The sequence below is a fragment of the Nematolebias whitei genome, chromosome 5 (genome assembly GCF_014905685.2).
Source record: "Nematolebias whitei isolate Nwh7 chromosome 5, NemWhi1, whole genome shotgun sequence".
In the NCBI taxonomy this organism is placed as follows: domain Eukaryota; kingdom Metazoa; phylum Chordata; class Actinopteri; order Cyprinodontiformes; family Rivulidae; genus Nematolebias; species Nematolebias whitei.
Window position 1 is genome coordinate 53,958,573 of NC_056502.1, and position 23,090 is coordinate 53,981,662.

Consider the following 23,090-nt stretch of genomic DNA (forward strand, 5'->3'; position numbering starts at 1 on the left):
TTTAATTGTTTTAATACTGATGATTATGGCATACAGCTCATGAAAACCCAAAATGCCTGTCCCAAAAAATTAGCATATTTCATCCCACCAATGAAAGACAAGTGTTTTTAATACAAAAAACGCCAACCTTCAAATAATCATGTTCAGTTATGCACTCAATACTTGGTCGGGAATCCTTTTGCATGAATGACTGCTTCAATGCGGCGTGGCATGGAGGCAATCAGCCTGTGGCACTGCTGAGGTGTTATGGAGGCCCAGGGTGCTTCGATAGCGGCCTTAAGCTCATCCAGAGTGTTGGGTCTTGGTCTCTCAACTTTCTCTTCACAATATCCCACAGGTTCTCTATGGGGTTCAGGTCAGGAGAGTTGGCAGGCCAATTGAGCACAGTAATACTATGGTCAGTAAACCATTTACCAGTGGTTTTGGCACTGTGAGCAGGTGCCAGGTCGCGCTGAAAAATTAAATCTTCATCTCCATAAAGCTTTTCAGCAGATGGAAGCATGAAGTGCTCCAAAATCTCCTGATAGCTAGCTGCATTGACCCTGCCTTTGATAAAACACAGTGGACCAACACCAGCAGCTGACATGGCACCCCAGACCATCACTGACTGTGGGTGCTTCACACTGGACTTCTGGCATTTTGGCATTTCCTTCTCCCCAGTCTTCCTCCAGACTCTGGCACCTTGATTTCTGAATGACATGCAAAATTTGCTTTCATCCGAAAAAAGTACTTTGGACCACTGAGCAACAGTCCAGTGCTGCTTCTCTGTAGCCCAGGTCAGGCGCTTCTGCCGCTGTTTCTGGTTCAAAAGTGGCTTGACCTGGGGAATGCGGCACCTGTAGCCCATTTCCTGCACACGCCTGTGCACGGTGGCTTTGGATGTTTCTACTCCAGACTCAGTCCACTGCTTCCGCAGGTCCCCCAAGGTCTGGAATCGGCCCTTCTCCACAATCCTCATGGTCCGGTCACCTCTTCTCGTTGTGCAGCGTTTTCTGCCACACTTTTCCCTTCCCACAGACTTCCCACTGAGGTGCCTTGATACAGCACTCTGGGAACAGCCTATTCGTTCAGCAATTTCTTTCTGTGTCTTACCCTCTTGCTTGAGGGTGTCAATGATGGCCTTCTGGACAGCAGTCAGGTCGGCAGTCTTACCCATGATTGCGGTTTTGAGTAATGAACAAGGCTGGGAGTTTTTAAAAGCCTCAGGAATCTTTTGCAGGTGTTTAGAGTTACGTCGTTGATTCAGATGGTTAGGTTAATAGCTTGTTTAGAGAACCTTTTCATGATATGCTAATTTTTTGGGACAGGCATTTTGGGTTTTCATGAGCTGTATGCCATAATCATCAGTATTAAAACAATTAAAGACCTGAAATATTTCAGTTGGTGTGTAATGAATCTGAAATATATGAAAGTTTCATTTTTATCATTACATTATGGAAAATAATGACCTTTATCACAATATGCTAATTTTTTGAGATAGACGTTTATATATTATATATATATATATATATTTTTATCTTTCTATCTGTATATATAAATAAATTTTTTTATTCAACCTTTATTTAGACCGGTAAATCCCATTGAGCCTCGAGGACTCATATACAAGAGAGACCTGATTTCAACAAAAAATGATGACAACAATGGACAACAGTGACAACAATAGACAGTTATAAAAAGTCATACAGATTTTTTTTTTTGCCAGCTTCTGTCTGTCTGAACATCTGGCAGAGTCTCCTGTGAGACGGAACTTTAACTCTCACCTCCATGAGAACTTCGGACATGTTCCGGGAGAGGTGGGGGACATCGAGTCCGAGTGGGCCATGTTCCGTGCTTCTATTGTTGAGGCAGCTTACCGGAGTTGCGACCACAAGGTTGTTGGTGCCTGTCGAACCCGGTGGTGGACACCATCAGTGAGGGATGCTGTCAGACTGAAGAAGGAGTCCTATTGGGCCTTTTTGGCCAGTGGGACCCTGGAAGCAACTGATGGGTACCAGCAGTCCAAGCGACATGCGGCTCGGTTTGTCGCTGAGGCAAAAACTTGGGCATAGGAGGAGTTTGGAGAGGCCATGGAGAATGGCTTCTGCAAGGCTTCGAGGCGATTCTGGTCCACCATCCGGCGACTCGGGGGGTGGGGGTGGGGGAGCGGTACACCACCAACACTGTTTATAGTGGGGGTGGTGTGCTGCTGACCTCAACTCGGGAGGTCGTGTGTTGGTGGGCAGAAAACTTTGAAGACCTCCTCAATCCCACCGGCACGTCTTCCACTGAGTAAGCGGAGCCTGGGGACTCTGGGTCGGGCCCTCCAATCTCTGGTGCTGAGGTCACCGAGGTGGTTGAAAAGCTCCTCGGTGGCAGGGCCCCAGGGGTGGATGAGATTCGCCCCGAGTTCCTTAAGGCTCTGGATGTTGTAGGGCTGTGTTAAATTACGCGACTCTGTAATATTACGTGAACATCAGGGGAAGTTCCCCTGGATTGGCAGACCGGGGGGGTGGTCCCCCTATTCAAAAAGGGGGACCTTAAAGTGTGTTCCAACTACAGGGGGATCATGCTTTTTAGCCTCCCTGGTAAGGTCTATTTGGGGGTTCTAGAGAGGAGGGTCTGTCGGATAGTCGAATCTCGGATTCAGGAGGAGCAGTGCGGTTGTCGTCATGGTCGTGGAACACTGGACCAGCTCCATACTCTCAGCAGGGTCCTGGAGGGTGCATGAGAGTTTGTCCAACCAGTCTACATGTGCTTTGTAGACTTGGAGAAGGCGTTCGACTACGTCCCTCAGGGAACCCTGTGGGGGGTACTCTGGGAGTATGAGGTACAGGGACCTTTGATACGGGCTGTTAGGTCCCTGTATGACCAGTGTCAGAGCCTGGTCCGCATTGCCAGCAGTAAGTCGGGCTTGTTCCCAGTGAGAGTTGGACTCCGCCAAGGTTGCCCTTTGTCACAATTCTGTTCATAACTTTTATGGACAGAATTTCTAGGCGCAGCCAAGGTGTTGAGGGGATCCATTTTGGTGGCCTTAGGATTGTATCTCTGCTTTTTGTAGATGATGTGGTCCTATTGGCTTCATCAGATCGTGACCTACAGCCTTTGCTGGAGCGGTTCGCAGCCGAGTGCGACACGGACGGAATGAAGATCAGTTCCTCCAAATCTCAGGCCATATTCTTGAGCCGGAAAAGGGTAGAGTGCCCTCTCTGGGTCAGGGAGGAGGTCCTACCCCAAGTGGAGGAGTTCAAGCATCTCGGGGTCTTGTTCACTAATGAGGGAAAAATGGAGCGTGAGATCGATAGGCAGATAGGTGCAGCGTCTGCAGTGACGCAGACATTACGGCAAAGACTGGTTCATCCCAAAGATCCAGTCCCCCGGCACAAACAGAGCAATGTTGTGTATGTTGTTCAGTGTCAGGAGGGCTGTGATCAGTCTTACATCGGGGAAACAAAATAGCCACTGGCCAAAAGGATGGCCCAGCACAGAAGATCAACATCATCAGGCCAGGATTCTGTGGTCTACACTCATCTCCAGGCCAGCGGTCACTCTTTCAGGGATGAAGATGTTCACATCCTGGACAGAGAGGAACAATGGTTTGAGAGAGGAGTAAAGGAGGCCATCTTTGTGAAAAGAAATCGTCCATCGTTAAACAGGGGTGGAGGCCTCCGGGTTCAACTGTCCCCCTCTTACAATGCTGTGATTGCTAGTATCACTCAGCCCTCTGTGAACAGTAAACAGCCATCAGTGTGCTAATGATCCATTGTTAGGCTGATGGTCCTTCTTGAGCATGTGATCAGCTGGTTTTGGTTGTCAGCAGCAAAACTGGTTGATCCACTCTGAGACGGTGCTATTTAAGAGACTGAGCTGAATACAGCTCCTCAGACTGAGGAAGTCTCTCGGATGAGAGACGAAACGTTTCTACATTTTTTTGTGTTGATTTGCTTTGTTTTGTTTTTTTGAATGTCCAGAGGACCAGATTTAACTTTTTTAGATTTTTCTACCTGGATTATTGAGCATGCATCAGGATAGTGTGACAATTAGCCCCCATAATCAAACCATGAGAAACATTAATGAAAACGCGATCATTCAGAACCCAAAAACAGTGAAAGTTGCAGTGATGGGCAGATCCAGGTGTATTAATAAGATTCAGTGACTCCAGATATTCAGATCTGAAAATAATGACAATAATATGAATGTTGCAGAAAAGTCTCAGATCATAAAGCGTTACAAATCAAATGGGCAATCAAACCCGACGAGGTGGCCCAACTGCAGTTTGAGTTGGGCTGAAGGGGGCTCCAGCCCCCCTGCAAAGATGGATGGATGCTCCCATGAGAAACAGAAGCTGGGTCCAGAATCAACAGGCAGAAACAAATAATTTGCAGCAAATAGCAGAGCGAGTTGCCAGAAAATCCTCCTGAAATGAAAGGCATGGTCCTAGCTCGTTTCAGGCCAACAGGGGATAACAGCATGATCCGGAATAAAAATAATTATTATCCATTTGAGTTTGGATGGAGGCCTGCAGCAACTCCGATACAAACTCCGAACTTCTCTCAAGCACCACGCAGCGCCGCTCCTCCGCTTCTCTGCACGTCACCTCCGCACCCCACAGCACGAGAGGCACCCCCGGTGAAAAACGACAAGACTGACCAGAGAAGCTGAGGCTGAAGTCGTCACTGGTCCAGTCTGGTTCTGTTCCAGTCCGGCTCCGGCGCTCCACAGCACGAGAGGCGAAGAGGCTGAAGTGGCTGAAGTCGTCTCTTGCCCGGTTCTGCTCCGGTCCAGTTCTGGCGGCGCTTCAAAGCATCAGAGCGCCTCCTCCAGGCGAACACAGCAATTCCACAGAGGTGGACAGTCCTTCGTTAAAAATAACGGGCTGCTCACTGAGGCTGAGACCGTCTCTATAAAAGACGAAGTCCTCCACAGCCAACTCGGTTCAGTTCTGGTCCAGTTTGGGGGACACAGGTACACTTTCCCCACACCAATGAAGATACCAAGAGGGCCAGTCCAGCAGAAAACCAGAGAAATACCACCCAGTGATTCTTGTTGGGACCAGGAAGAACCACAAAGGTATAAATGAGAAGTTTGTTGGGTTCCCGGAGACAGAAAACACCAGACCTTCGTGCAACGACTCCCCAGCTCGAGGGGTCACCTGGCCGGCAGGGTGCGCTCAGAGTGACCGGTGGGGTGGGAGCGGCCGGTCCTGGACCGAAAATATTTTTTGGACGGTCCCGTCACTCTCTCTGAGCCACTGAACACTGAATTCAGTTGGAAGGGGGGCCAACTTTGATCCTATTCGAAAAACGGGTCAGTTTGATGATAAAAGACTGCAGGAGAAGCCAGGGGAGCTGCCGTCCATCAGCTTACCGGAACCGGAAGTGATATATATATATGTGTGTGTGTGTGTGTGTGTGTGTGTGTGTGTAATATCTTTTATCTTATAACTCACCTCTGTGCTGCAGACAGCCGGTAGACAGATATTGTTCCATGTCTTGGTGAAAGGCTTCCTCATAAACCTTTTGTCTTTCTCTCCGTTTCTGCTGCATAGCCAGCTCCAGTTCAGCCACCCTCTGAGCATGTTCACAGTTCAGTTCAGCTACACACAGAACACATGATATACTAAGTAGTCACATTCATTTATAAAATGTTTATATATAAAATGGTAAAGAAGTAAAAAAGTCAAAGCAGACGTATGAAGCACTTTGATTACAATTTTGTTGTTTTATTGTTTGAATGCTAAAGCCTCCAGTACACTGCCGTGTACGTCCGTTCACGCGTACGTACGCGTGTACTGTATGCGTGTACTGTACGCAGAGGGTTCAGACTTCATACTCCAGCGTACACCCCGAGCAGCTGCAGAGCAGCTCCACAGACAGGGGGCGTTTACCTTCGGGACAAATTGAGGTCGCAGATTGGTCATTTGCAGACACGCCTACTGGATTGATTGACAGGTTGTAAAAAAGAAAAAAGCGAGCGCTGGCAGCCTCAGCCGCAGCGGTGTTCTGTGTTTATATGTTGTTAATAAAAAGATCTAAAAAAAAAAAAAAAAAACAGAGTGCTGGCTCTACAGCCCACACATCAGACCAGCCCACCAGGAAATCTCCAGACCCTCCCGCAGCCATGCTGGGCCTGATTTTAATTTGTTCATGACAAATTCCTTAATTTTTCACTATTTCAGTCATGGCATCAACGGAGGAGGAAGAGATCACTGCCTCTTGGCAAAAAAACAAAAACAAAAGAAAAGGCCAGATCAGGGATGAAGAAGGGGAATTTAATACATTGGTGTCACATACAAAACAGTCCGTCGCTGGGCAGTTTATTGTGCGACACCGCGTTCGCGTATGCGGTCGTAAAAATTTGAGCTTTGCACGGACATGCCCTGGGGGGGTATGCTCGTACCTCTGCATACGTACGTGCGTACCTCTGCGTATTGATGTACGCAGCAGTATACTGGGGGCTTAAGTCAGCATTCACATTATTGTTGAAATCCTGGTATTTTTTTTCCAGACAATTTTTGCTAGTCACTGCATACTTTATGCTAAGTTAACTATTCATATATCATAACATAAAGCTTGACCAGCAACTGCATTCTTGACTTTTGATATTTGTGACATTTATATTTTAAACTTTATTTATTGATTTGTATTTAGTTATTAATTATTCAATTAAGGTTTCCCACAGATTACATCTTACATTGATAATACAATTAAAAATTATTTCTTCAAAACAATGTTCTCTTTGTACTCAACTTTACAATACTTGGTCTAATTTTGTCTATCCATGTTTTACTTAGTAGTGAAAACAAATTTAACTTTTGTTAATTAGATTCATGTAAAGAGCAACACAGATGTCATCTTTCTTTTGAAAATGGTGATGGAGAAGTACACAGAGGGTAAAAAAGAACTCCATTGTGTCTTTGTAAATTTAGAAAAAGCATACGACGGGGTGCCGGGGGAAGAAGTGTGGTATTGCATGAGGAAATCTGGAGTGGCAGAAAAGTATGTTAGACTGGTATAGGACATATATCAGGACAGCAGGACAGTGGGGAGATGTGGTGTAGGAGTGGCAGATAACTTCAAGGTGGAAGTGGGATTGTATCCAGCATTAGCTCTGAGTCCCTTCTTGTTTGCTCTGGTGATGGACTGACTAACAGATGAGGTCAGGCAGGAATCCCCATGGACTACAATGTTTGCAGATGACATTGTGATTTGTGGTGAGAACAGGGAAAAGGCGGAAGAGAACTTAGAAAGATGGAGGTATGCACTTGGAAGGAAGAAGAATGAAAGGCATAGTAAGACAGAATACATGTGTGTGAATGGGAGGGAGTGTCAAGTTAGGTGGATGAAAAAGGTTTTGAGGTCAGATTGACCATGTCTGGTGGAGGTGGACATTTGAAGAAAGCAATCCTAAAAGTTAATGAATGTTGAATAAAAAAGTTTTCTGGGTGTGTTGATTAAAATAAAGATTTTATGTCTGTCTGTCAAGGTGTTGAAACAATCAAATGTTATTATGATCTTTAATGTAATCAAAAACATCCTATACAATCTATTTTGTTATCAAAGAAGTATCCAAAAAAGTTCAATCTGGTCCTCTGGACATTCAAAAAACAAGAAAACAAAAAAGACAAAAAACAAAACAAAGCAAAAAAAAAATGTAGAAACGTTTCGTCTCTCATCCGAGAGACTTCCTCAGTCTGAGGTGCTGTAAGATCAGACCACACTTCAGCAAGTGTTGGACTGTACTGATCAGGCACGCTTAGCACAGCATGTCAAGTCCAAGACTCGACAACAAAACAAGTTTAACTTACTAATAACTCATCAACACCATCACTATTCCAATAACAACACATTCAGTGTAAGACAACACTCCAGTAGTCAATTACATGCCAGGGAGACAGAAAAGTGGGTGAAGAATTTATTTGACAGACAGCTCACCCAGCCTGAGACAGAGATTCTTGCCAGGGGACTGAACTTTGCGGTTGCACCAAGGAGAATTCCTCTGGTGGAGATGATCACAGCCACAGAATCAGCCATCCGCAACAACAAAATGAAAGAGGGTGAAGCAGAACAGCTCAGAATCAAAGTTTCATCCTGCCTCAGCAATGCCAAACCACCACCTTCCAACATCAGTAGAGAGGAGAGGGATGCACTCACCACTCTTAGCAAGGACAAAAACATCATCATTCTCCCAGCAGACAAAGGAAGGCGCACAGTGATTTTGAACCAGAAAGACTATCACAAGAAAGTTATGACAATCCTTAGTGACTTAACCACTTATGAACCTCTGGAAAGAGATCCAGGAAGTGGTTACAAGAAGAAGTTAATAGATTGCCTGAAAAATTTGGAGCAAGACAAGGCTATTGACCGTATTCTGTACCACAGACTGTACCCAGGGGAAGCCACACCTAGTCTGTATGGTTTACCTAAAATCCATAAACAAGGTGTACCTTTAAGACCAATTGTTAGCATGATTAACTCTGTCACTTACAATGTTTCCAAATATCTGGCGTCTGTACTCATCCCTTTAGTTGGCAGCTCAGAACACCACATACAGAACACCATGGACTTTGTGGACAAGGTGAGGGATGTCATCATGGAGACTGATGAAACAATGGTCTCTTTTGATGTCACATCACTATTTACGTGCATTCCTGTTGATGATGCAGTAGAGGTGGTCAGTTTAAAATTAAAATCAGACACCACTCTGAGCAGCAGGACCACGCTTTCCACAGAACAACTGTGTCAACTCTTGAAACTGTGCCTGCAGTCAACCTACTTCACATATGGGGAGCAATATTATAGGCAGAAACATGGGTGTGCTATGGGGTCTCCAGTTTCTCCTATTGTTGCCAACCTGTACATGGAGGAGGTAGAAAAGAGAGCCTTGACGTCCTTTTCAGGGACACCACCAAGACATTGGTTCAGGTATGTTGACGACACCTGGGTTAAAATTAAATCTCAGGAAGTCCAACATTTTACTGACCACATCAACTCTGTAGATAAATACATCAAGTTCACACGAGAAGATGTAAAAAATGGCAAGTTGGCTTTCTTGGACTGTGAGGTCTCAGTCTCTGATAGAGGACATTTGCAAACCGAGGTGTACCGCAAACCCACCCACACAGACCAGTATTTGCAGTTTGACTCCCATCACCCTTTGGAGCACAAGTTAGGAGTCATCAGGACTCTGTATCACAGAGCAGACAGCGTCCCCACTAGCTCAGGAGCCAGGCAGAAGGAGAAATCCCACACAAAACAGGCTCTAGAGCAATGTGGATATCCTAACTGGGTCTTCCTGAAAGCAGAGAAGAAACCCAAACAGGACTCCAGTCAGCCATCAGGTGAAAAGGAGAAACCCAGACCCAGACCAGTGGTCATTCCGTATGTTGAGGGAGTATCAGAGAAACTGAGACATTTATTTTCTAAACATAACGTCCGAGTGGCTTTTAAACACCAAAATACATTACGGCAAAGACTGGTTCATTCCAAAGATCCAGTCCCCCGGCACAAACAGAGTAATATTGTATATGCTGTTCAGTGTCAGGAGGGCTGTGATCAGTCTTACATTGAGGAAACTAAACAGCCACTGGCCAAAAGGATGGCCCAGCACAGAAGATCAACATCATCAGGCCAGGATTCTGCAGTCTACACTCATCTCCAGGCCAGCGGTCACTCTTTCAGGGATGAAGATGTTCACATCCTGGACAGAGAGGAACGATGGTTTGAGAGAGGAGTAAAGGAGGCCATCTTTGTGAAAAGAAACCCCAGGGGTGGATGAGATTCGCCCGGAGTTCCTTAAGGCTCTGGATTTTGTAGGGTTGTGTTGGCTTGTGTGGACATCGGGGGAAGTTCCCCTGGATTGGCAGACCGGGGTGGTGGTCCCCCATTCAAAAAGGGGGACCTTAAAGTGTGTTCCAACTACAGGGGAATCACGCTCTTAAGCCTCCCTGGTAAGGTCTACTCGGGGGTTCTGGAGAGGAGGGTCAGTCGGATAGTCGAACCTCGGATTCAGGAGGAGCAGTGTGGTTTTCGTCCTGGCCGTGGAACACTGGACCAGCTCTACACTCTCAGCAGGGTCCTGGAGGGTGCGTGGGAGTTTGCCCAACCGGTCTACATGTGCTTTTTGGACTTGGAGAAGGCGTTCGACCGCGTCCTTCAGGGAACCATGTGGGGGGTACTCTGGGAGTATGGGGTACCGGGCCCTTTGATACGGGCTGTTACGTCCCTGTATGACCGGTGTTAAGAGTCTGGTCTGCATCGCCGGCAGTAAGTCAGGCTTGTTCCCGGTGAGAGTTGGACTCCGCCAAGGTTGCCCTTTGTCACAATTCTGTTCATAACTTTTATGGACAGAATTTCTAGGCGCAGCCAAGGTGTTGAGGGGATCTGTTTTGGTGGCCTTAGGATTGCGTCTCTGCTTTTTGCAGATGATGTGGTCCTATTGGCTTCATCAGATCATGATCTACAGCTTTCGCTGGAGCGGTTCGCAGCCGAATGCCATGCGGCCAGGATGAAGATCAGTTCCTCCAAATCCGAGGCCAAGGTCTTGAGCCGGAAAAGGATAGAGTGCCCTCTCCAGGTCAGGGAGGAGGTCCTACCCCAAGTGGAGGAGTTTAAGTGTCTTGGGGTCTTGTTCATGAATGAAGGAAAAATGGAGCGTGAGATCGATAGGCGGATAGGTGCAGCGTCAGCAGTGAAGCAGGCACTGTACAGGTCTGTCATGGTGAAGAGAGAGCTGAGTCAAAAGGCAAAGCTCTCAATTTACCGATCGATCTACGTTCCTACCCTCATCTATGGTCACGAGCTTTGGGTTTTGACCGAAAGAATGAGATCTCGGATACTAACGGCCGAAATGAGTTTTCTCCGTAGGGTGTCTGGGCTCTCCCTTAGAGATAGGGTGAGAAGCTCGATCATCCGGGAGAGACTCTGCTTCTACACGTCGAGAGGAGCCAGTTGAGGTGGCTTGGGCATCTGTTTAGGATGCCTCCTGGACGCCTCCCTGGTGAGGTGTTCCGGACACGTCCCACCGGAAGGAGGCCCAGAGGAAGACCCAGGACACGCTGGAGGGACTATGTTTCTCGGCTAGCCTGGGAACGCCTCGGGATTCCCCCGAAAGAGCTGGCCCAAGTGGCTGGGGAGAGGGAAGTCTGGGACTCCCTACTTAGGCTGCTACCCCCGCGTCCCGACCCCGTATAAGCGGAAGAAAATGGATGGATGGATGGATGGTCTTCTCAACCTGGGGCCCATTAGTGCAGGAAAGCTTTCTGGCAAGCAACATGGAAGTGTCAGAAGAAGCCTTACATCAAGCCTTAAGTGGGTATATGCAAAAATCTACTACTGCACTAAATTGACCAAAAGCCATAGGATGGTGGTTATAAGAGACCTGAACAAGTCAAGTCAACTTTATTTATTAATTTATAAAGCACATTTAAAACAGAACCTGCTATCAAAGTGCTTAACAACAGCAACAATGGGGGTAAAATTAATGGAAAAAAATACATTAATAATAATACTGAAGAATTAATAAAAAGCATTTAAAACATAGGATAACAAAACAAAAAGCACTAAATCAATCAGAATCAGAATAAACTTTATTGGCATTGCACCGAGATACAACGTGAACATGTATGTACAGTCGTCCGAAAGATGGGCGGAGTGTACGAAGCTGCAACTATAGAAAGCGCAGACTTTTCTTATTCTTATTCAGAATAATATTTTTGAGATAGGAAAATGGGGAGAAACATGAAGGTAGATAATGGTATTACAAAAAAAAAAAGACCTTTCCCATCTTGTCTATCTGGACACGATTTGAAACATCAAAAAACTCTACCAGCAAGCACAATTAAAACATGATTACATTTGCATTTGACATCAAGGTGCTGAGATTTGTTCATGAGCGTTTTTTCAGATCAGCCACAGTTTCTGAAGATGTTGGTTCAGCCAGTAGTTCTGATAAGCTTGCACAGAAAGTTCTCGGGGGGTGCGATAGATTAAGCTTTTGTCCTTGGTTACCCATGTCCCAGGAGAAATTTGATAGTCGGCCCGTCTCCGAGGCCGTTGGGGAGTCAGATTCAGATAAGCTTGATTCTTGTTTTTCTTCAGGCAGACAGATTACTTTTTTTCCAGCCTTGAGTCCATCTGGGCATTCTGGTTCCGAAAATGCCTAATTGTGGAATTCCATTCAACTAAGCAAAGCTATGAGTCTCCTTCAAGGTCAAACCCACCACGCTGATGAGTCCCAGAAGACGCAGGTGGCCTGCGATTCTCATAAATCGCCTCCACCTTACGGTTTAGCTTGTAAACCAGATGATTTAAAGTTCCTACTGCACGGACCAAACCTTCACACTGGCTCGAAAGCTTTTCCATGGCCGAAACTGCTGCCGATGTCTTCTTCAAAAGTCGATAAAACAGAGCCCCGCCGATGCCAAAAATAAGAGTACCTGCTATCATAATTCCAAATATGTAAACGTCTTCAACATCCTCCTGAGACAGAACTGAGAGGCACATCAGCTGCCACACTCCCCACGGATCCATAACATACCCCACAGTGTGAGTCTCAGCTGGGCACGCCAGTTCTCTAGGACCTTGTTGTTTTGATGAAAAAATCTTATCAATAGAGTTGAACGCCCACGATACCAAATCCATAATCTTCTTAATTTATGTTCGGGAGATGTGAACCAGGCACTTCAGACACACAGAGAGCAGAGCAGGAGGAAGGGAAAAAAACGGGGGAGGAAAGACAGAAGCAGCCACCTCGATCAGAGCCAGGGAGGAAAAAATTTACACAATTTACACTGTGTGAAATGCCTGCGAGAACAGATCTGTTTTTAGCAGGGATTTGAAGTGAAGAAGGGAGGTGGCCAGCCTAATGCTGGGGGGCAGATTGTTACAGAGTTTGGGGCCCATGACTGAAAATGACAGATCTCCTCTGAGCTTCAGTCTTGTTTTTGGAACAGCAAAAAGCAGCTGATAGGATGATCTCGGGTACTGAGAGGGAACATATGGTTCCAGTAACTCAGAGAGGTAAAGGGGTGCAAGGCCATTTAAGCATTTGAAGGTCAACAGAAAAAAAAAGACTATCCTAGTATGTACAGGGAGCCAGTGAAGGGAGGACAGAACTGGTGTAATGTGTTCAGACCTAAGAGTTCCGGTTAAAAGCCGAGCAGTAGCATTCTGACGAACTGAAGAAGTGAGATGGAGGCCTGGCTGACCCCAGCATAGAGTGCATTGCGATAGTCTTAATCGGGTCATGACAAAGGCATGGACTAGTTTCTCAAGGTCGGGTCTGGACAATAATGGCTTGGGCTTAGCTACCTGTCTTAGTTGGAAGAAGCTTTTCTGCAGAACAGAGTTGATTTGTTTGTCAAACTTGAAGTCAGAGTCTAAAACCATCCCGAGATTTTTACCAGACTGCTTAAACTATGGCTGAAGAGAGTCCAAGTTGACAGGATCAGTGGCTGCAGTTGAGCTGGGGCTAAAGCCAATGACTTCAGTCTTCTCATCATTAAAACTTAAGAAATTTGACGCCATCCAGGCCTTAATGCCATACAGATATTTAACAAAGGGTGAAAGGAGAAAACACTTGCTGTCAGGCAGGTAGATCATCAGCATAACAATGGAAAGAAAGACCTTATTTCCTCAGGATGGACACCTGTGGGAGAAATAAAGTGAGAACAGAAGGGGTCCAAGAATAGAACCCTGTGGGACGCACAAGAAAGAGGCAATGAGGCGTATACATTGTTACCAACCTTGATACAAAAGCTCCTACCACTCAGGTATGAGCGGAACCATTCTAATGCAGCACCTGTAATCCCAATCCACTGTTCCAGCCGTGATATAAGGATACTGTGGTCAACAGTATCAAAAGCAGCAGTAAGGTCCAAGAGTACAAGTACCACAAATTGACCAGAATCCTTTGATATCATAATATTGTTACAAACCCTCACTAATGCTGTTTCAGTGCTGTGGAATTGCTTAAAACCAGATAAAAAAAATAAAAAAAATTCTGTTCTCATTCAAAAACGTATTTAATTGAATGAAAACTATTTTTTCCAGGATTTTGGACAGTAAGGGAAGGTTCGAGATTGGTCTTAAATTTGAGCAAGCCATTTGGTCAAGTCCAGGTTTCTTAATTAACGGATGAACTACTGCATGTTTGAAAACATCGGGAACCACACTTGTCACAATACTACTATTTACAATAGTAAGAACAGAGGGTCCAATCGTGGATTGAACTTGTTTGAAAAACGACACAGGAATGGGGTCAGCAGGGGAACCGGAGGGTTTCATCTGACCAACGACTTTTTTTAGAAATTGAAGTGAAATGGGTTCAAACTGTTTGAAGACAGCTGAGCAAGGGACAAAGACAGAGGGGTCAGTTTTGGACTGGGGGATGGATAACCTAATCGACTCTACCTTATCAGCAAAGTATCTGGTAAAGTCGTTGTAGATGTCAACAGAGGCCTCCATGCTGGCGGACCGAGGCACGTTTAGAATGGAATTTATGGTATTAAAAAGAACATGGCTGTTATGAATATGACTGTTTGAAGCAATGATTTGGGAGAAGTATTTGTTCTTTTCAGATTTAACGATGCTCTGATAATCTTTCAAACACGTTTTTAACATAATAAAAAAAAAACTGTAATTTGTCCTTTTTCCACTTACGCTCAGCTCTCCTGCATAGACGTTAGGCTACTTGAGTGGTTGCGTTCAACCAGGGGTGTAGTGCCCGCTTTGGTCGTTTGATTTTTAGCGGGGCCACGAGGTCTAAAATCGTAGAGTAGGTCGGGTTTTCACAGCATGCATAGAACTTGAGGGCATCAGGCAGAGATGGGTCTTTGGGGCATTGTTCACTCCTTCCTTTATAATCTGTTATGCACTTAATGCCCCTCCACATGCTCCGAGGGTCTTGTGAGATGAATCAACCCTCAATCCTCTGTGCATATGTGGCCTTGGCCTTCTTAATACCAGCAACCAACTCTTTCCTTGTCCTACTCAGCTCTTCTGAGTTTCCAGACCTGAAGGCAGTGTTCCTGGCTTCCAGCAGGGTGTGCACCTCTGCATTCAGCCAAGGTTTTCTGTTTGGGTAGCTTTAACATATCTGATAGTGGAGACTGTGTCAGTACATGTACTAATGTAACCCAGAACTGAGGATGTGTATTGGTCCAGATCAAGCGATCCTCCATTTTCAGCAGCTTCTCTAAAAACCTGCCTGTCAGTTGGATCAAAACAATCTCTCAGTATGGGACCACTGTCCTAGAGCCAACATTTAACTTTCTTTTGTACCGGTCTGGAGCGTCTCAGCGGGGGAATGCAAGTAGCAGCCAGGAAGATTGAGATGTGGTCTGACAGTCCTAGGTGGGGGCGGGGTTCGGCTTTGTATGCATCTTTTACGTTTGTGTAAACACGGTCCAGTGTGTTGTCTCCATGTGTTGGAATTGCCACATGTTGATAAAAGCTTGGGAGACAGTCCTTTAGATTCACGTGATTAAAGTCTACGGCTACCACTTAAAGAGCCTCTGGGTGTTTGTTCTGCAGTGAGCTGATGATATCATGTAGCTCCTGCAGTGATTCATTAGCATTAGCGTCCGGAGGAATGTAAATGACCGTGATGAAAGTCACTGTGAACTCACGGGGTAGATAAAGTGGTCGGCATTTCACTGTTATTTGTTCCAAAGCCTTGGAGCATGAGCTATTTATAAAAGTACAGTTCGTGCACCAACTTTTACTCACGTAAATGCACAAACCTCCTCCCCGCGAGTTCCTCGTTAGCTCGCTGCAGCAGTCTGCTCAAAAAAAATGTCTGTCATCCAGCTGGAAGACTGTATCCGGCGTTTCGATTGTAATCCACGTTTCTGTGAGGCAAAGCACCGCACAATTCTTCATCAATTCTGAGGCGCCCACTCTCAGATGAAGTAAATCCATCTTGTTGTCTAACGAGCAGACGTTCGACAGAAAGAGAGACGGCATGGGGAGTTTTACGGCTAAAGCGTTAGCTCATAGCTTCACCATAACCCCCGTCTGGCATCCTCTCCTCTTAAGCTGGGAGCAGTGCTTCCTCTTCTGCCCGCTGGAACGCCTCTACTTAAGCTGCTACCCGCGACCCGACCCCGATAAGCAAAAGAAAATGGATCGATAGATGGAACTACTGGTAAATTAATGAATATTTACCACATTTTACCGGTACTATTCGACTTATGGTCACATGAACACGGTAAGATTTCAGGGTAATATTTCCCGGGATATAATTTTTAAAAAAAAACAGCCACTAGGGAGCACAAGCCCGTGTATCTCTTGTGCAGGTCCCAAACCTGGGTAAATGGTGAGGGTTGTGTCAAGAATCCGATGCAAAACACTTTTGCCAAAACCATAATGCGAGTTCATCAAAGCGAAACCATACCGGATCAGTCGAGGCCTGGGTTAACAACGACCGCCACCGGTGCTGTTGACAAACAGGGTGCCGGCGGAAATTGTGCTACTGTTAGTCGAAGACCACAAGGAGGGAAACGTTCCGGGAGACAGAGGGAGAAGAGGAAAGTGAAAAATGTAGGACTGAGGGTTGCAACTCTAAATGTGAGGACAATGACAGGCAAAGGTAGAGAGCTGGCTGACATGATGCAGAGAAGAAAGGTAGACATTTTATGTGTCCAAAAGACCAAGTGGAAGGGCAGCAAGGCTCGCAGCACTGGAGCAGGGTTCAAACTGTTTTACCATGGTGTGGATAGAAAGAAAAATGGAGTAGGGGTGGTCATGAAGGAGGAGTTGGCAAAGAATGTAATAGAGGTGAAGAGAGTGTCAGATAGGGTTTTGTGCCTGAAGGTAGAAGAAGAAGGTCTGATAGTAAACATTGTCAGTGGTTATGCTCTACAGGTTAGATGTGACAAGGAGGAGAAAGATACATTTTGAAAAAATCTGGATGAAGTGATAGAGAGTATTCCCAGGGAGGAGAGATTGGTGATTGGAGCAGACCTAAATGGACATGTTGGTGATGGAAACAGAGGGGATGAGGAAGTGATGGGTAGGTTTGATGTCAAGGAAAGAAACGAGGAAGGACAGATGGTGGTGGATTTTGCCAAGAAAATGGAAATGGCTATAGTAAATACCTATTTCCAAAAGAGGGAGGAACATAGAGTGACCTATAAAAGTGGAGGAAGGAGTATGTAGGTCGACTACATTCTGTGTAGAAGAGGAAACCTGAGGGAGATTGGGGACTGTAAAATTGTGGCAGGGGAGAGAGAGGCCAGACAGCATCGGATGGTTGTGTGTAGAATGAATGTTCTAAAGAAGAGAAAAATAGTAAAATCAGAGAAGACCAAATGGTGGACGCTGAAGAAGGAAGAATGTTGTGAGAAATTCAGAGAGGAGCAGTTAAAGGCTCTGTGTAGTAAGAAAGAGCTTCCAAATGACTGGGCTACTACAGCAACAGTAATTAGAGACAGGTAGGAAGGTACTTGGTGTTTCATCTGGACAGAGAATGGATGATAAGGAAACCTGGTGGTGGGCAGCATGGTGGCGCAACTGGTAGAGCTGCTGCCTCTCAGCGAGCAGGTCCTTGGTTCAAACCCCGGTCCAGGGGCCTTTCTGGGTGGAGTTTGCATGTTCTCTCCGTGCATGCATGGGTTTTCTCCGGGTGCTCCGGTTTCCTCCCACAGTCCAAAAACATGCATGTTAGGCTGATTGGTAACTCTAAATTGTCCCTAAGTGTGAGTGAGAGAGTGAATGATTGTTTGTCTCGTTTGTCTCTATGTGGCCCTGTGATGGACTTGCGACCCGTCCAGGGTGTACCCTGCCCCTCACACAGTGATTGCTGGACATGGGCACCAGCGACCCCCGTGACCCAAAATGGAATAAGCGGGTAAAGATAATGGATGGATGGATGGATGGATGGATGGATGGATGGATGGATGGATGGATGGATGGAAACCTGGTGGTAGAATAGTGAAGAGTAGGACACCCTTCAAAGAAAGAGATTAGCCAAGAAGAAATATGACTGAGAGGAGTGAAGAGAGGAGACAGGAATATAAGGAGATGGGACATAGAGCAAATAGGAAAGTAGCTAAGGCAAAGCAGAGGGCGTATGATGAGTTGTATGGGAGACTGAACACTAAAGAGGGCAAGAAGGACTTGTACAGATTGGCGAGACAGAGGAATCAGGCTGGAAAGGATGTGCAGCAGGTTAGGCTTATTAAAGATAGGAATGGTAATGTTCTAACAAGTGAGGAGACTGCGACAGGAAGATGGAAGGAGCACTTTAAGGAGCTAATGAATGAAGAGAATGAAAAAGAAAGAAGAGTAGAGGTCATAGAAACTGTGGACCAGGAAGTGGGAAAGATTAGTGAGGGTAAAATCCAGAAAGCTCTGAAAAGAATGAAGAAGGAGAAGGCAGTAGGACCTGAAGACATACCAGTGGAGGTTTGGAAATGTCTTGGAGAGACGGCAGTGAGGTTTTTAACTCAAATATTCAAAGGCATATATAAGGGTGAGAAAATGCCTGAGGAATGGAGAAGAAGTGTGCTGGTGTGCATTTTTAAGAACAAGGGTGATGTACAGAGTTGTAGCAACTACAGGGGAATTAAGTTGATGAACCACATAATGAAGATTTCGGAGAGAGTTGTATACATCAAAGTTAGTCATGGAGTTCCTAAGGGCTCAGTGCTTGGGCCAATACCCTTTACTTTATATATGCTTCAATTAGGTAAAGTTATTAAACAGCATGGGATACATTTCAATTGTTATACTGATGACACACAATTATATTTGTCCATTAAACCCAATGAATCCAATCAGCTACTTAGACTACAAGCATGTCTTAAAAGACATAAAAACCTGGATGACCCTTAATTTTCTCCTGTTGAACACAGACAAGACTGAGGATTTGGTTTTTGGACCTGAGCACCTTAGAAATGATTTTTTCAGTCTTTCTCCCTCCTTAGATGGCATTAATCTGTCCTCCAGCTCTAATGTTAAAAATCTTGGTGTTATTTTTGATCAGGACATGTCTTTTATCCCCCACATTAAAAATGTTACTAGAACTGCCTTCTTCCACCTGCGTAATATCGCTAAAATTAGAAACATCTTGTCTAAAAATGATGCAGAAACACTGGTCCATGCATTTGTCACGTCTAGACTGGACTATTGCAATGGTTTATTATCTGGGTGTCCAAATACTTCTTTAAAACGTCTTCAGTTGATCCAAAATGCTGCTGCCAGAGTCTTAACAGGAGTTAGTAGGAGAGATCATATTTCTCCAGTTTTTATTAATTGCTGATTTTAATTGTTTTTGTAAGGTGACCTTGGGTTTTTGAAAGGCGCCCTGAAATAAATTTATTATTAACAGGAGTTAGTAGGAGAGATCATATTTCTCCAGTTTTAACTTCTCTCATTGGCTCCCTGTCAAGTCCAGAATAAAAGCTCCACTCACACCTCAATAAACATAATTTTTACAAACAATTCCAGTCTGGTTTCCGCCCCCACCACAGTACTGAAACAGCTTTATTAAGAATCACCAATGACCTTTTGATGGCAGCTGATTCTGGTCTCCTACACATACTCATCCTCCTTGATCTCAGTGCGGCATTTGACACTATTTCTCATGATATCCTCCTGAACAGACTAGCATCCATTGGCATCAGTGATACTCCACTTGCTTGGTTTAATTCATATCTTTCAGGCCGCACTCAGTTTATTCAATTTAAAACCCATTCCTCAAGTTTGTTTCCCGTTGCTGCAGGTGTGCCCCAGGGTTCTGTATTAGGGCCCCTTTTATTTATTATTTATATGCTCCCTCTTGGCCACATATTCCGGAAACATAATGTCAATTTTCACTGTTACGCAGATGACACCCAGCTCTACATTTCCTCAAAACCCAATTCATATCTTCCACCTTCCTCCCTATCGGACTGTCTTATGGAAATTAGATCATGGTTTTCCTCAAATTTTCTTAAACTCAACAGTAAGAAAACAGAAGTTTTACTTGTTGGCACAGTCTCCACTTTGGTATGGTATGGTATAAAGTTTATTAATTTAAAAAAAGTACAAGACAATTCCATAACAATATAAAAAAGATACAAAAGATTTAAAATGAAAGGCAGCAGAAAGAAGAAAAAAATCTTATTATATCTGCCCCTTTTTTCAAACAATTATTTCAATCATAATAATTTTCAAGTAACAGAACAAAATGAATAACTTTCTAATTTTTCTAATTCTAATACAAAACACACACTAAGCTACTTCATATATACTTTTTTAACAATTCAGCTTTGATCTTTTTCTTAAATGTACACATTGACTTGACATTTTTCACATCACTCTCTAGAACATTCCACAATCCAACTCCTTGGATTGAGGTAGACCTTCCCTTCAGACTAGTTCTGAATTTTTGTTTGACAAATATCTCTATCCCCTTAAGATTATAACAACTTTGTCTTTTAACAAAATTTCTTTGGATATTTAATGGTAATGTGTTATTTTGAGCCCTATACATAACTGATAAAATACTGTAATCTACCAAATCATGGAACTTCAATAACTTCAGTTGATAAAATAATGTCCTTGATGGGTGACTGTAATGCTTTCTGGTGATAATTCTTACAGCTCTTTTCTGTAAAATAAAAATAGGTTTTGTAAATGTTTTACATGCTTTCCCCCAAACATCAATGCAATAGATTAAATGTGGAACAATGACTGTGTTATACAACATGTACAGAGCTTTATCATTTAATAATTCCCTGACTTTGTATAGTACTGCAATAGATTTAGATATTTTTGTTCTTACAGAATTGATGTGATTTTTCCATGTTAGCTGTTCATCAATGATTACACCCAAAAATTTCATCTCATTAACTCTACAAATCTCAACACCCTCAATTTTAAATGGATCATCAACAGTTCTCTTTTTGTTACTAAATATCATGTATTTAGTTTTGTCTAAATTTAATGATAATTTATTAAGTTTAAACCAAGTTTGTATTTGATCAAATTCTGTCTTCATCAATTCCAACATCCGTTTTACATCTTTACCCAAACAAAAAAATGTGGTGTCATCTGCAAAAAGGACACATTTGAGGAGTCCTGATACATTCACTAAGTCATTCACATATAAAATAAATAACTTTGGTCCAAGTACAGAGCCTTGAGGAACTCCACAAGTGATATTGCACTGGTCAGATCTTACACCATTTATTTGTACAAACTGTTTCCTATCTTTTAAATAGCTAGATACCCAGTGTAATGCTGGTCCTCTTATACCATATTTATTTAATTTTTCAAGGAGAATAGTGTGGTCAATAGTATCGAATGCTTTTTTTAAATCAACAAAAATACTAACACAATATTGTTTTTGATCGACAGCAGTAGTTATTTGTTCTATTATTTCCATGAGAGCCATTGATGTAGAGTTTTTTGCTCTAAACCCATACTGACTGCTACTTAGAATGTTTTGTTCAGTAATAAATTTATCTAATCTGGTCACAAACAGTTTTTCTAGAATTTTTGAGAATTGTGGTAATAAGGATATTGGTCTATAATTATTGAACACACATTTATCACCATTTTTAAAGAGAGGAACTACCTTAGCTACTTTCATATTGTCTGGAAATATTCCTTTTGAAAATGATAAATTACAAATATATGTAAACGGCTCGATAACATAACTCATTATGTCCTTTACAAACATCATATCCATGTCCGCCCAGTCTTTTGATCTCTTATCTGTAAGATTTTTTACAACATTCTTTATTTCTTCTTTGTCAGTTCCATTAAGAAAAATACTGTTGTCACAACTTATAACTGAATGGTTCACATTATTGTCTACTTTTGGTATTTTAGCTGCAAGGCTTGATCCAACGTTCACAAAATGATGATTAAATCCATTTACAATTTCATTTTCATCATGGATTTCATCGTCATCCTTCAAAAAATATTGTGAAATACCTGTTTTTGCTTTATGACTTTTCAGAACACTATTTATTACTCACCATGTAGCTTTCATATCACCATTACTTTTATTTAATAAATCACTATAATATTCCTTCTTGTGTTTCCTTATAATCACTACTAATTTATTTTTATACTTCTTATATTTCTCTTCAGCCTCTTGTGTTCTCAATTTCAAGAAACATGTATACAAATAATTCTTTTTTTTACAAGCATTTCTCAACCCTTTCATCATCCATGGTTGATCAACAACATTTCTCTTTGTGTTATTATTTTGCACACAATTCTTTTCATACAGAGCTCCTAAAATATTCATAAACTCATCATATGATCTGTTCACATCATCAACATACACGTCTTTCCAGCTTTGTTTATGTAAATCATCTTTTAATTTGTCCATTGCTTTTTTTGATGTTTATTGTTTTTTTCTTAATTGTAATTTCTTTTGTAATGCTTTGATCATTTTTATAAATCATGAAAACTGGTAAATGATCACTCAAATCACTCGTTAAAATACCTCCTATCACATCCCTATTTGTTACATTTGTGAAAATATTATCGATTATTGTAGCACTATGAGTTGTAATTCTTGTTGGTTTTGATATTAACGGATAAAGATTTAAACTATACAATGAATTTGTAAATGTACTGATGTTATTTGAATCTGTTTTATTTCCCAGGTCAATATTAAAGTCTCCACACAAAAAAATGCTTTTATTAAAACTCTTGTCCAATAGTTGTACGATTTTATCAGTGAATATTTCTATATTTGATCCTGGAGATCGATATACACAACTTATCAATATGTTTTTATTATTCTTGTTTATTATTTCTATTGTTATTATTTCCATGATATTATCAACAATTATTGACATTTCAGAGTCAGAGTCAGAGTCAGAGTTTCTTTATTGTCATTCGCACCTCATGTGGTACATGTGGTGGAGCGAAATTATGTACACAGGGTCCCAGTTACATCCAACAATAAAATGTATAAGAAAAACAGTAATAACATCTAAGATATGAACTAAGAAAAACATCAACTAAATATACACTAAGCACTCATAACATAAAACATTGAACATCAGCACAAACATGAACATGAGTCTGTGAGCAGATGTGCACGCATGAACACATCAACATTGAAACAGATCAGCAGCAACATGAAACAGATCAGCAGCAACATGA

At 43.1% G+C, this 23,090-nt stretch overlaps 1 protein-coding gene across 1 annotated transcript in view; it reads right to left on the bottom strand.

The window, feature by feature from the left end:
* Positions 1-23,090, bottom strand: part of LOC119410434 (dysbindin-A) — a gene marked incomplete in the record, with an annotated part of 191,664 nt that overhangs the window by 11,069 nt on the left and 157,505 nt on the right. The window contains 1 exon segment of the mRNA XM_037677345.1: positions 5,426-5,572. Coding sequence (XP_037533273.1) covers positions 5,426-5,572 — 147 coding nt within the window.